The 13,000-nt window shown below is 41.7% G+C and overlaps 2 protein-coding genes across 5 annotated transcripts; one reads left to right on the top strand and one right to left on the bottom strand.

The window, feature by feature from the left end:
- Positions 1 to 243: 243 nt before the first annotated feature.
- Positions 244 to 7,531, bottom strand: tbc1d8b (TBC1 domain family member 8B). 4 transcript variants are annotated; one of them, XM_077740597.1, is made up of 21 exons: positions 7,258 to 7,531; positions 6,759 to 6,932; positions 6,546 to 6,664; positions 6,241 to 6,466; positions 5,920 to 6,160; positions 5,527 to 5,734; positions 5,258 to 5,425; positions 5,041 to 5,202; positions 4,815 to 4,965; positions 4,532 to 4,746; positions 4,328 to 4,445; positions 3,910 to 4,195; positions 3,594 to 3,723; positions 3,430 to 3,528; positions 3,287 to 3,355; positions 2,986 to 3,226; positions 2,847 to 2,912; positions 2,503 to 2,595; positions 2,373 to 2,420; positions 2,218 to 2,315; positions 244 to 2,124 (listed from the first exon to the last, which is right to left on the bottom strand). In XM_077740597.1, the coding sequence occupies exons 1-21, from the start codon at positions 7,421 to 7,423 to the stop codon at positions 1,765 to 1,767; spliced, it is 3,438 nt and encodes a 1,145-aa protein (XP_077596723.1). In that variant the 5' UTR covers positions 7,424 to 7,531; the 3' UTR covers positions 244 to 1,764. The 4 variants fall into 4 exon arrangements, with proteins under 4 accessions (XP_077596723.1, XP_077596724.1, XP_077596721.1 ...); XM_077740598.1 differs by lacking the exon at positions 2,503 to 2,595 and having other exon boundaries at positions 6,759 to 6,869; positions 7,297 to 7,531; XM_077740595.1 differs by lacking the exon at positions 7,258 to 7,531 and having other exon boundaries at positions 6,759 to 6,869.
- A 559-nt stretch (positions 7,532 to 8,090) lies between these two features.
- Positions 8,091 to 12,942, top strand: radx (RPA1 related single stranded DNA binding protein). The gene is made up of 15 exons (XM_077740161.1): positions 8,091 to 8,957; positions 9,099 to 9,241; positions 9,350 to 9,542; positions 9,665 to 9,773; positions 9,866 to 9,966; positions 10,067 to 10,186; positions 10,284 to 10,379; positions 10,606 to 10,773; positions 10,873 to 11,030; positions 11,107 to 11,201; positions 11,578 to 11,616; positions 11,702 to 11,766; positions 11,849 to 12,085; positions 12,167 to 12,328; positions 12,398 to 12,942. The coding sequence occupies exons 1-15, from the start codon at positions 8,324 to 8,326 to the stop codon at positions 12,532 to 12,534; spliced, it is 2,457 nt and encodes an 818-aa protein (XP_077596287.1). The 5' UTR covers positions 8,091 to 8,323; the 3' UTR covers positions 12,535 to 12,942.
- The last annotated feature ends 58 nt before the right edge of the window (positions 12,943 to 13,000 follow it).

Raw genomic sequence — 13,000 nt, forward strand, 5'->3', positions numbered from 1 at the left:
ACAAACGTCTGTGTTGTGTTGCTTGTGTAAAGTGATCCCAAGATTTAGATGTGATTAGAAGATCTGTCCTTCTATCTTTAATGTGGAAAACCAGCAAAAAATGTTGTCGTTTCGAATGCAACAATCTTTAAGGTCATCAGATAGAAGCGATAGCCTCTTTTGTGAGGTTATAAGTATTTGCATTCGGATTTAAAGCATATAATCTTATATTTTTTACATAGATTTTAATCATGGTCTGACAAATCCTTTGAAAGAATGAGCACATTTTATTTTGAAACAATTACACATCAACTTTACTTTGGGAATCAAACATTAAAGCATTCAATCCAGATTTTACAATTTATACATCCACATTTCAACAAATCAGCCATGTGAAATATTAAGGATTCCCTTATTAAATTAAAAAAAAAAAATTAAGAGCAGCGCGTTTGAAATGAGCAAAATATCCCAAAAAAAATCCTCTTGAATTGAGCAATTTTGCCTTTCACTTCTTGTATTTTGGACAAAAACAACACTTAAAAAAATAATTGTTCTATGAATGAACAAGTGTATAATAAAATACATTTAATAGCCATCTTTTCAAACATTTCAATATATTTCATCCATTAGGAAAGCCATCATAGTGGTATGGCTTTAACTTTTTGATTCTTTACATTTTCAAAGGTGATGCTGGTTTTTACTTACAAGTGCACTGCATAATATACATTTTAAATGCTTTAGGATGGAAAAATGCCTTCTAGAACAGTCTTATGTAACAATAAATCAAAAATTTTAAGCGTGTATATGGCCCCAAGAGATGAGAAGCCATCTTTTTTTAAGCCAAACGGCTCCATGGCGTAGGCAGGCGTGCATCTTGGTGCATCTTCTACAATCTACCACCACCACCACGTGCAACAAGTCACTTGGACGGAAGCAGCACAAATCCGAAAAAAAAAAAACACTTTATGTTGTCAAAGGCTAGCGTCAGAAAGTTACAAACGTGCTACACACGCTACAAACAATTACAATTCAGTCGTAGTAAACCATTGGTCTCAGGAGGGAACACATTTTAACGCACACAAACGGCACCCTGAGATATTAAAAAAATAATAATAAAGTCAAATATCCTTCAATGGCTAATGCGATCTGGTCGGAACGGGTTCAGACGACTTTGATTGAACCGTATTTGTCTGAATTGAATGTTGAAAAGTAATGTTGGCAGTGAACCATCATGTTTGGTGCTCGGACTTTTGGTCTCCGATCAAATGGTGACATTTTACTGTTGAAGCCAGCTCTCAAAACTATATTCATGAGAGAGAGAGTTTAATATCTAAGTACTGTTTAATATTTAAGTACTGTTTAATATCCAAGTACTGTTTAATATCCAAGTACTGTTTAATATCCAAGTACTATTTAATATCTAAGTACTGTTTAATATCTAAGTACTGTTGAAAACAGTATATTTATTAAACTCTCTCATGAATATAATTTTGAGAGCTGGCTTCAACAGGAAACTCTCTGTCACCATTTAACCGGCGACCAAAAGACCGGCGACCAAATGTCCGGTCACGGAACAATAATAATAATAATCGTCCCAATGCTCGGCCCTTAACAGTACCGTATTCAAAACACTGTATAATAAACAGTACTGTAGCGTGGCATTTCTGGGTGGATGCTAAGTTGAAATGGGACACAGACTAATCCAAAATATGCATAGGGAGTGATATGCAACTGCAGAGTAGAATACTGTCTATAGATACGAGAAGATATAATAAGCACATCCCATCACTTGCCGTTTCCCGTCAGCTTGAGTTGAGCCATGTGGGCTTGCGTCAGTTTCAGCTGAATGTTGACTTGTCTTTCAAAAAAGCCCACCACGGCCGGCTCGTTGAGCAGAGACGCCAGGACCTGCTCGAAAGAAAAGGACCAGTCGGCGGCGGGGGGACGCTCGGGGTCGGGTGGGGATGGCGTTTCGGATTTGGTCGCAGTTGCCGTTGGACTGCTTGGCTCTTGAAGCTTCCGGCCCACCTCCTCCATTCTCAAGAGGAGGCTGGTCACATGGGCTACGGCCCGGTACAGAGTTTCCTCTTCGGGGTCGCCGTGGAAAATGTTGTATAAGGTCTTGGAGAAGTGGATGAACTGAGCCTGGGATTAAAAAAAAAAACAACAAAAATGGAGATTTAGAGGAAAGGTATGTCATTGAAATAAAATGTTATTCAATTGGTTTAACCCAATGACCTGATTGATTCTAGGAAGGTCCTTGATGGTTTCTTCTTTCCGAAGTATTTCACTCTGCCATTGTTTCAGGTAGGCCTGCAGGTCCACTTTACCTCGACCTGTCCACGTTTAAAGGGATTTTAAATCTAAACGACAAACGACAATTGACAGTTTACCTCTTTCTGGACTTTTCTGGATCACGCCATCTTCAGGGAGATCCAGGTCTGAAAGTGGATGAGGGTAAATGTTAGTGAAGCTCAAGGGAGAAGTTGTTGTTGGGAAAAGATAAGGAGCAAAGAAGCTGACCGGGAAGTCTATTAAAGTGAGGAGAGCCTTCGGTCGGTGGGAAAAAGTCGGAGAGATTTTGTTCATGCTCCTGCAAAGGACTTTCTGTGAAAGCTGAAAGAAAGTGACTGTGAGCAATGCTGAGAGGAAAGCTGAAGAAAAGACAGGAGAGTGAGTATAAGCCAAGAAAATCACCACGAGGCCATAATGACGAGGCTCCTGGTGCAAAGTGCTCTTCTAAAAGATGCTATGAAATGATGGGGAAGCTTATTTTTGGCAAAAAACAGCCAGATTTGTTAGCTAGGTCAGCATTTCATAGCACCTTCAAACTAGAAGAACTTCGGTTGAAATAGATTTATTTTTACCTGGTGGTAAATGCAGCTTGAAGAGGAACTTGAGTTTATTTGTGAATGATCCACAGTATAAGTTATCTGCAGGATTAAAACAATGTTCCAAAGGGTTAGGGTGACAGTTTTTACCATTAAAGAAGAAGTGAAAACTTACCTAGGGCACAACAGAACTCTTTAAAGTTGACTAATCCGTCTTGATTCTCGTCGATTAAGCGGAAAAGCCATTTGGAAAGCGTGCTTTTGTTGGCGCAAAAAGCCCAAGGCTCCAGTAAGGAAAAGAGCAGACTGAATTGCTGGAAACCCAGCTGGTATTGCTCCAAGTAGGCCAAACTGGGATCGTGGTGGAGGAGTGCGGGACTCTTCATGGTCCAGTAACAGCTGAGAAAATGTTGCCTCTGAAATGACAACCACATTTTCACAATTGCTTTTAGATGATGGTTAGAGGGCTCACTCACTTTAAACAAATTGTAAAGCTCATCCAGCTGGCTGGGAGTAAATTTCACTTCTTGGGACACCACGCGGGTCTAGAAAGAAACTTAGCATGAATTCCCAGTAAAAGACATTTTCGGATTTTTCAGAGAATTCGTGATAGGCGTACGACGTTCTGCTTGGTGGTGTCTTCCAACGTCTGGATCACCAGCAGCTTGTTTCTTTTCCGGAAGCTTTCCACTTCCTCGGAGCGAATGTTGCCATATTTCTATATGTGGGGTAAAAAATGAATTTGAAAATGAGTCTGTTAAATAAACGGATGACGAAACGTACCTCGTAGGCTTCTCGGATCAGTTCGTTGATATCCACGTTGGAGTGATCGGATTTGTTGTTGTTCCCCACGGGGGCTTGCTGAACCGTTGGGGGTAGCGGGCTGTCTTTATTTGTCACGCTGTCAAAAAATCTGGGGTGGAAAATGAGTGGAGGTGAGAAATAATAGTACTTAAACAGTACTTAGATATTAAACAGTGCTTAGATATTAAACAGTGCTTGGATATTAAACAGTACTTGGATATTAAACAGTGCTTGGATATTAAACAGTGCTTGGATATTAAACAGTGCTTGGATATAAGTTGAGGGCCGTTCTCACTTGTTGAGGATGGTGACGGCTTCGGCGTCGTCGTGGCAGGAGATAAGAGCTTCCATGTTGTAATCCAGCACGGCCAGGCCCAACTGCAAGATGGCTTTGATGCCGTCGTAGAAAAAGCAGTCCACCACGTTGACGGCGCTCTCGATGGGAAGCACGCTGATGAACAGGGTGAGAAACCAGGACAGAGAAACGGACGAGAAGAAGCTCAGGTCTGTCATGTTTTCCACCAACTGGGGGAGGTTTTCCCGAATTAGATCCTCAAATACAGCCTGGTCCACCAAAGCCCCTACAGAAGAAAAAAATGCAATAGATTGTCATCATTTTCATATTAAAAAAAATCTGCAAAAGTGTGGCAATCTTAAGAACAAATACAACAATACAATGCATTTCTGCATAAGGCCATTTTGTGAAACCTCACCTATAATTCTGCGGTTGAAATAATCCGGTAACATCCTCTCGCAAACGGCCACCAGGAGCCAAAATGCTTCCTCCTCTTTGGCATAAAGCAGCAAAACCGAGGTGAGAATGTTCATGGCCTAAGAAAGAGAAAAAGGAGTCACTTTCCGACTGTTGTTAAAAAAAAAAGTGAATAGGATTCATCGGGTTGTGTCTGTGAGTTCACCTGGCAGTAGCCAATTTTGGGATTCCTGGACGCATATGCGGTGAGGACTCTTCGTAGAGCGGAGATTCCCGTATCGCTCTGAAATGCCGGATGCTCGGGCAAAGAACGGTGAAGGTCTCTTTCAATTTCGTCTGTAGCCAACGTGCTTGTGCCCAGCGACTGTTCCACCAGCTCCGTGTAATAGCCAGGGTGAGTGGCCATGTCATTAATGGCTCCTTTGTAATGGACATGGCGTTAACACTGGATAGAAGGGGAAGAAACTGGCATTGTGTCAGTCAAGTACCTGAAAAAAGCAGCCAAAGCTCTCCTCTCAGGGATTCGGGTACACCGCGAACAATCAGGTCGCGGGTCTTTCGGGTGAAGAACATGCTCGTTCCGCGGCCGTATTCGGAAAAATGGATGTTCCAAGACTGTTCTTTCATCTTCTCTTTTAGCTGTTGAAAGAGACAAAGACAAAATGTGTTAAAGTGGTGGCCCAGGGGCAAAATCTGGCAACCCCTGTCTAGTACCATTTTAGGGTCAAGGTTTTCCACATCTTGAGGGTGAAAAACCGTCATGAGAGCCTCCGTGCTGACTGCCTTGCTGCTGTCTTTTTGTCCCACCATCAGCGTCACGTCCTCTGGGTTGTCCTCAAAGTGATTGATGAGCGACTGACATTCCCCCCGAATAACCTAAGTGAGTAGGACATTAAAAAAAAAATGGAGGACGTGGAGATTTTTTTTATACCTCAGAGGAGGCGGCGTGCTGAGGGCTGGCACTGATCCCACATCTGCCTCGGATGGTGGTTGCCAGACGCTGGTAGTCCCGGATCTCGGTGAAGCGGAGGGCTCTCTTCCCACGTACGTAGACGGTTAACGCGCGGCTCCCGCCGTCTGATTTGTCGACATTGACAACCTGGGAGATGCCGGCCGGGAAGAAATATCGTCAAATGACTGCAGTTGGGGAAGGAAGCGTCAGTTGGGTCATAAATCAAGTGGCCAGCTTGGAGTTGTTACCTCGCGCATTGGAATGATGATGTGACACTGGCTGCCGTCCTGGCTGGCAAAACACAAGTAGCTCTCGGATAGGCATATCTTGCCAAGTGTATTAAAATGACTGAAAGGCACCCAGAGGAAACTCTCGTGTACTTCTAACAGATTTTCCTCTTTGGGAAGGCGGAAAAATGTCCGGAATTGCTCGCTTTTTGCGTGAGCCTCCAGGCCTCTGCAAAATAACACAATTAAATATTGTGAATAAGCTAGTAAAATGTCTTAAATTGAGCCAAACTGATTTTTTTGGGGAATATTATTTAATTGCATGCTTTTTATGCTAGGGATCAACATTATTAAGATCAATACTAGATATATAATAGAAGCTATGTGACTCCAAATAAGGTAAAAAAATGGTACCTCTTGGTAATTTGCATTGGGTCTGAGAGTGCTCTCTGTATTTCAAAGGCTTCTTTATCAAAAAGGCGCTTAATGGAGTAATCGGCGAGCTGCTCCATAATGACAAACGTTTCACTGAGACGAAGCAGCATGGAGAAGTAGTGATCCTCCCCATGAGCCACCACGTGGATGCTCTCTGTCAGGATGACATTGGACGTCTTCTCTAACCTCCAAATCTCATCCCAAGAAATCACCAGTTTCACTATGGATAAAAAGCAGGGGGGAAAAAAGGAGTGTTTGTCTCTTATTGACCTAAAAAGAGCGTGTTCGCCATTTTCTAACCCTCAGCTCCGAGCATGTAGGAATAAAAGCAGAGAAAGTTGGTACTGAGGTAGAGCCAACCCTGGCAGGGTACTTTCCCCCTCCAGTACGTGCAGGCATAATACGTGACCAGCTTCTCCTCGGGAGGCAACGCAAACCAATTTTGGAACCTCAAATAAGCTTCCCGGAACTTCTCTGGATCATCTTCCAGCACATGAGATGTCTTCCCTTCTTCTGCAATCAAGCCCTAAAGAGAAAAAAAAACACAATTCCAAAATAGAAGAGTTCTGATTGCCAAAATCAGATTCAGTCTTAGGTCTCCATACTCTAATCTTGCCCTGGACAAAACTGGTGATGTCCTCGCTGGAGTCAAAAACTGAGAGCGTCCTCATGATGTTCTGCTGCAGCCAATCCCAGTGTTGGAATATCTCCTCCTTGGTAACACCTGACACAAACCAAGGAAAACCTCATCATTGAAAAAGGAGGATCTATACTTGCATTGACACTAAATCTAATCATGTATTTATAAGTATACGCACCACATGCAATTGACCAATACACTTGCGAGTCCGCCGTGTGGTGCAGAATACGGAAAGGAGCAACTTTGGATGTGGAATCCAACACTGTGTCCAACGTTCCAACCAGGAGACCTGAAAAATATAACAGGTTGATCGTATTTTGACTAATAGAAAGAAGATGTACATTGCTTTTAACTCAGAACTCTTTGCAAAGATGTGTACACTTCTCTGTCTACAATAACATGGACAATCGCCTGACTAAGGCAGTCAGTTTGACATGCAATTAGTCGTGTAAACATGCACTTTGCACCATGAATAGCTTCTCTCAACAGAAGAAGAAATACACTTTGAATCGAAAGCTTGGCCAGCTGTCTGTTGACGATTTGGCTTAAACCTGTTGCGGCCAATTTCTAGCATGCTATTAAATTAAAAACAGTAGCGCCCTCTCGCCAGTTTCTTAAAAGAGAAAGACAAGAGACGAAAAACGGAAGGATCGCCACTGAATCGGGACCTCAAAAACGACAGCTGTCAAATATGCAAAGGAGGTTGATAACGTTACCTGTCAAGCCGCCCCCGCCCTCCCCGTACCCTCTCCTCCTCTGAAGCACGAAATACTCATTATCCTTCTCGGTGACCCACAGTTTAAAGGCGTTTTTCAGCAGGATCTCTTCGGGTTTGAGCCACATCTTGAGAAACGTCCTCGGATTCGCCTCCAGATCCTCCTGTCATGCCACGCTAATGGCATCCAAACCCGTGAATGTTTGTTTTCGTCCGCCGTCCGGATGTGTTTCGCCTTTCCCCACGTAGACAAGAAATGTTGCCAGGCGCGCTGCATTGTGGGAATGTAGTTTTTCTAGGTGGGCGGTGCCGTAACGGGTCAGCTGTGTCATTAGTTATAAGTGCAGCAGCACTGTACTTAATTGAGTTGCATTGAATGCCTTTATTGTAATTATATAAGTACAATGGAATTTAAAGCTTCACCATAAAGTACACACATATATGTAGTCATGAAAAGATGTATAACCTTAAAAATTAAGTCAGATAAAAAATAGTGACCAAAGTGAGGTGTTTTAGTGCAAATATCAAAGTGCAACATTAAAAATTTGCAGTGCAAAGACTGGAATCAAAAGTCATATTTTGATATATTTCGTTTTGTACCACTAAACCATCACTTAGAGCAGTGGTCAGCTCTAGAATGCCCTTTTTCTTAACGTGCGCCGATTAAGTAGTGATGAAAAAAAATACTACGTAGTTACATGAAGATGACATCGCTCATGAAGATGACATCACTACAAGCGACAAATTAATTTGTCGCTTGTAGTGATGTCATCTTCATGCGGCCAATGAGCGCGAAAATAGTGAGTCGTTTGAAGTACGTACAACGTGCTTTTCTCTTCCGTATCCTGCTTGCCGACAATAACGGAACAACTGGAGTAAAACAACAATCAAAGATAAGAATAGCAAATCCGAGAACGCCATTTAATCCTAAAACACTTGGTTTATAAGATAGTGACACAGACACGCGTTGTTATACGTTGATGTAGCGACTTTGCTAATTGTACAACTTTTCGAATGAGTTGCCCGTGATGGACGGTACCGCGTCCACTTCGACAGATACTCCTCCTCCTCCGTCTTTGCTCAAGAAGACGTTGGATCATGTATCGCAAAATTGGTTTAATAAATCTACCGCAAGACAAACTACGGAAAGCGTCGCTGTCCTCGCAATTCAGCGCTACGTGTGCCAAGTAAAAGAAAACGAGCCGTGCGAGAGTTACAACTACGACATTACTATCACTGATGGTGTCTGGCGGGCCAAATGTTTCCTTCCCCCGTGCCTAAACCACTTGGTTCACTCCAACACCTTAAAGACAGGCTCGGAAGTCATTATCAATAAGTACTCGTTTGTTTACGACGCACATAATGTGCATAACGGTTACACGCGCATCGATGACTTAAGATGCGTCTCAGAAAAGTCCCCCCTCCTTTGCAACATTAAGGATGTAAACTCACTGCCCCAGTGGCACCATACCGACGCGCAGAAGAGCCGTTCTCTCGAGATGGACTCGCCCCTCATGGTGAACAGAAAACACTATCTGCCCTTGTGGAATACTGAGTTTCCAGAAGGAGACATTTGGGATTGTCCGGTTAAGCCCCCTCACCTGCCGGTTGCTCCATCTGACCCCGGGGTGATGGTTGCCCTCTCTGACCTTGGAGTGAACGGTAAGATGCCGCTTTCCATCCGTGATTTAGTCTGTTTTCAGTCTGTTTACCCAACTCGTCAAAACATTAATTTTGAGATGTTTGGAAGCCGTGGAATAACATGCCGGTCGGTATATCTTCTCATTTTCTCTTTTCCACCAGCGAAGAGAGTTATTAGTATTATGGACCTGGAGTATACATTTATAAGCGTGGGTAAACGACTCCCTATCCTCGTGAAGATTTTACACAAATCCAGATTGCGGTATTATGGCAAACCCAATACCAAGATCGAATACCCCTACCAGGTGAGTTTCCCATTCTGAGGGTGTAAATGTTTATTTCCGACTTGTATTTGTTAAAAAGTGCATATAAGAGAGACCCGCAATATAAAATCCTTTTTTTTTCCTTCCCAGGCTTACTTTGAAGTTGCTGACAAGACTGGTATCATGTCTCTTGTGCTTTGGAATGAACTCTGTCCACAATATTACAAATCCTTCCATGTTGGAACAGTGCTGTACATCGAGGATTATGCTCTTAAGAATAGCTATCGAAATCGCTCCCGTCCTAAAATGGACCAATACCAACTGGAGTCATTTAACAATACTGGTACGTTTAAATGGCGTTGAATAAAATCATATGCTTTTGACTTGTGAGTGGGAGAGTTGAACAATGGGAAAAAAATCATTGATGGGATTTGTTGTAACACAGTTGTAACTTTGATCTTTCAGAAATATGCCTTAATGCCCGCTTCCCAGCTGCTATCATCACCATTATACCAGATGATCTTGTTGACCCCCAGTGGGAATTGCCTGAATTGACTCATCGCTTTACCTCAAGGTGATTTAACCTCAAATCTGCCAGGTGCCTTTATTTTGCAATTAAAGCCCAAATCCTTGGTTTTAATTTTCCATTTTCATTTTTTTTTCCAGATCAGCAATGTCAACACTACCAAACAATTCCGTTTGTGATGTCATGGCTTTTGTAACATTTGTTGGTCGCGTTGAAAGAATTAAGAGTGCAACCGACACAGGTGAGCAGTTACTAAATACTCTATTGTTTGCTGCTGATGGTGCTCTGTTTGTAACCTTATTAGGAGTAGCCATCTTTTGATTGACCTACTCTAATTGCAGCCCCAGAGAAGCACTGGTTGTTTCGCTGGGTTCACGCAGTGGATGGATCATCGGAGCTTCCTTTTATCCTGGAATTGTTTTCCTCTTCCCAGCCTAATATGTTTGACAAAATCATCCCGAGTAAGACCCTTGAATGGCAAAGTTTTGCAGACTTAGCAACTGAATATTCATTTGGCTTTGTAAAAACAACAATAACATAATTTCCTTTCTTCCCAAGTGACTTTTGTGATGTGCACTCAAATGCGGGTATGTCATGTGGAGGGCTCCCTGCCTTACCTCACCACTAGCTGCGAGACAGAGATTTTCATTTCAGGTTAGTGAGCCTCAAATTTGAAGCTCTTCTTCTATTGAGCTTTGGTCTGGAATAAGTGTTCATCTCCCAAACGCCCCCATTCTCTGTGATGGTCGGGTGGTGTAATTACAGTTTAAAATTATTTTACGATAATTTGTGTAATTGTTTTATCACCCAGCTTTATGACAAGTGTAGCATTAAAGAGTACGCGTTCATTTGTGTCCTGTAAACGTTGTCACCGGAACAGGCCACCACAAAGGTCAACCATACTTGAAGGACCCCACAGTGCGGAAAGTCGTCCGGTGGCTCAAAGCTATAAGGGAGGAGGTTGTTCACCGAGAAGTGGTTCTTGGTGGCCATTACAGATACCCTCATCCTCCACGTACCTTCCCAAAGCCTGGAGCTGGAACCCCAGGTGACATTACTGTTGTTGTTGTTGTTTTTTTTTTAAAAGAATTTAAGAAATAATTTAATAAACGTGGGTCACCTTCTCATATTCATTTTTACCCGACAGAGCAATTTTCTATCATAAATCTTCCCGATTTGAGGAAAGCCATTGAAGCCATGCAGTATAGAGAACATAAAATGTTTGCCATCCAAGGTCAAATTATGACTGTCCGATACGTGGAGAAGAAAAGTGTGTCCAAGCCACAAGACGGAGCTGCCCAAACAGTATGATACTTCATTTTTTACCATGTGATTTTTTACTGAATAGCAAGTCAGTAAGCTACAAAAATATTTCGTCCAGGCGGTAGACATTAGTACAGGTGAGCAAACTGCAACAGAAGTCCATGTTGAAACTGGTGGGAGCCAACCTGGAAGGAAGAGGACGAGAAAAACAAGGTCTGATATTTGTATTTTGACTGGTGCTGACAAAAATGTTTACACCATTTACAGTATTTTCCCTTTTTTAATGTTTTAAAAATACATTTTTAAATAAACAAAATACACATTTACTTTTTTATCTGTTGTAAGGTAAAAAAAAAATAGAATATACCATGTTTTCACGTATAAGGTGCACTTAAAAGTTACATTTTCTTCAAAATAGACAGTGCGCCTTACAATTTGGTGCGCCTTGTATATGGAAAAAAAACATTAAAATGTGTCATTCATTGAGGGAAAATGTGGTACTGTTACAGGTCAATAAATGAGTTGATGACTTAATGAAATACATTTCTTTAGATGAGTTGATTTAATATAAGTTTATCATGTTTTCCAGGAATCTTGAACCACCCGTCGACAGCATGCCAGCAAAACGGTACAAACAATTATTCTCTTACAGTTAATCACAATGACTACATCCACTTCACCCATCCACATCTAAAATATGTCTTCTCCTACAGGCCACATACAGAAGCTGAGGATGACTCGCAATCAGGAAAACAGACTCTGCAACAGCCAAATGAAGGTTCAATTGTGATCTATGATCCTATTTTATTGTCATCATACGTTGACTTCCATCTGCTGAAACACGGATTTGTCTCCACGAGGCTCTTCGGCGCTGTATTGGGAGAACAGCAGTTGGTCCAGCGCACGGCTCGAAATTTACGGACATTTGCGTCACGGAACTCTTCACGAGGGAAGCGTTGCTCAAGATTTTGAGATAAATGACGTGGAGGCCATCATGCAGTGGTGCAACCTTCAGCCTAACAAGTGGACACCAGAGCAATTTGCTTACACACTTCCTGAAACCGTTTATCCGGGATACTATCAAGTCACCATACTAGGTCAAACCTTTCAATTGACCAAGGCACTATGAAAGTGGCAATAATCTTTTTTGTTTGTTTTTTTCCCAATGTGTTTGATAGGCATGGACGAGATAATGGCTGCCGACGTGGTATTTTTACCCGTTGAACACGCCAATGACCCGAGAGGTGTTGGCCTTTCTTGGGTTAAGCATGACAACAGCATGCTCTCTTGTCTCTCATCTGGTTTTATCTGCCAGGATGAGGCAAAACATCGAAAACCAGGTAAAATTCACAGGCCGTTTAAGTATAATGGCGACATCTCATAATGCTCATTTATTTTTTTCTACCCAGGGGAAATTGTGGCAAGTACCAGCGAACTTGAAAAAACACGCTTGATCTTTATCTTGGACATTTGTCACCTTGGTAGAGAGAAGAAGGAGGTACTGATTAGAAAAGTCTACACATTGAATGAAATTCCCCATTCGTAAACTATTACAAAAGACCCCAGAGCAAAGGACACAAACTTATTGAAATAACTACATTGACAAATATTGAGCAACCTTTTTTTTGTATGATTCTGCTCACTTCAGTACTTAGAAAAACATGTTACCTGGAAAGCTATCCATGAAAAAAAATATGATGTTGCCCATTGGGACTTTGTAGTACACAGTTCCCAAAGCGTGTTAATATTCAAATATGCCCAAAAAAAGCCATTGTTTTTCCAACAGCATTTCAAAATAAAAAAAAAAAAACAGTCTTTCACAAAAATGACCATTTGATACAATTACTTTAAATCACATTAATGAATTTTGACTCTTAGCAAAAAACTCATTGTATTTACAATCACAATATTTTTGCAAATATTTATTTCCAAATGCTTCACAAATAGCAGATTGAGTCATAAATAGTTCCATAGAACAATATTTAATCTCAAGATATTTTTAGGTTGTAAAC

This window comes from Stigmatopora nigra, chromosome 19, assembly GCF_051989575.1.
Source record: "Stigmatopora nigra isolate UIUO_SnigA chromosome 19, RoL_Snig_1.1, whole genome shotgun sequence".
Taxonomy (NCBI): domain Eukaryota; kingdom Metazoa; phylum Chordata; class Actinopteri; order Syngnathiformes; family Syngnathidae; genus Stigmatopora; species Stigmatopora nigra.

Bases quoted from the DNA above. Each gene is read 5' to 3' on its own strand.
- tbc1d8b (XM_077740597.1), bottom strand. From the start codon at position 7,423: ATGTGGCTCAAACCCGAAGAGATCCTGCTGAAAAACGCCTTTAAACTG. The intron at 3,356-3,429 runs GTACGCCTATCA...GTTTCTTTCTAG, and splicing joins ACACCACCAAGCAGAACGTC to ACCCGCGTGGTGTCCCAAGA. The intron at 3,227-3,286 runs GTGAGTGAGCCC...TTGTCATTTCAG, and splicing joins AGCTTTACAATTTGTTTAAA to AGGCAACATTTTCTCAGCTG.
- radx (XM_077740161.1), top strand. From the start codon at position 8,324: ATGGACGGTACCGCGTCCACTTCGACAGATACTCCTCCTCCTCCGTCT. The intron at 8,958-9,098 runs GTAAGATGCCGC...CTTTTCCACCAG, and splicing joins CTCTGACCTTGGAGTGAACG to CGAAGAGAGTTATTAGTATT. The intron at 9,967-10,066 runs GTGAGCAGTTAC...CTCTAATTGCAG, and splicing joins TAAGAGTGCAACCGACACAG to CCCCAGAGAAGCACTGGTTG.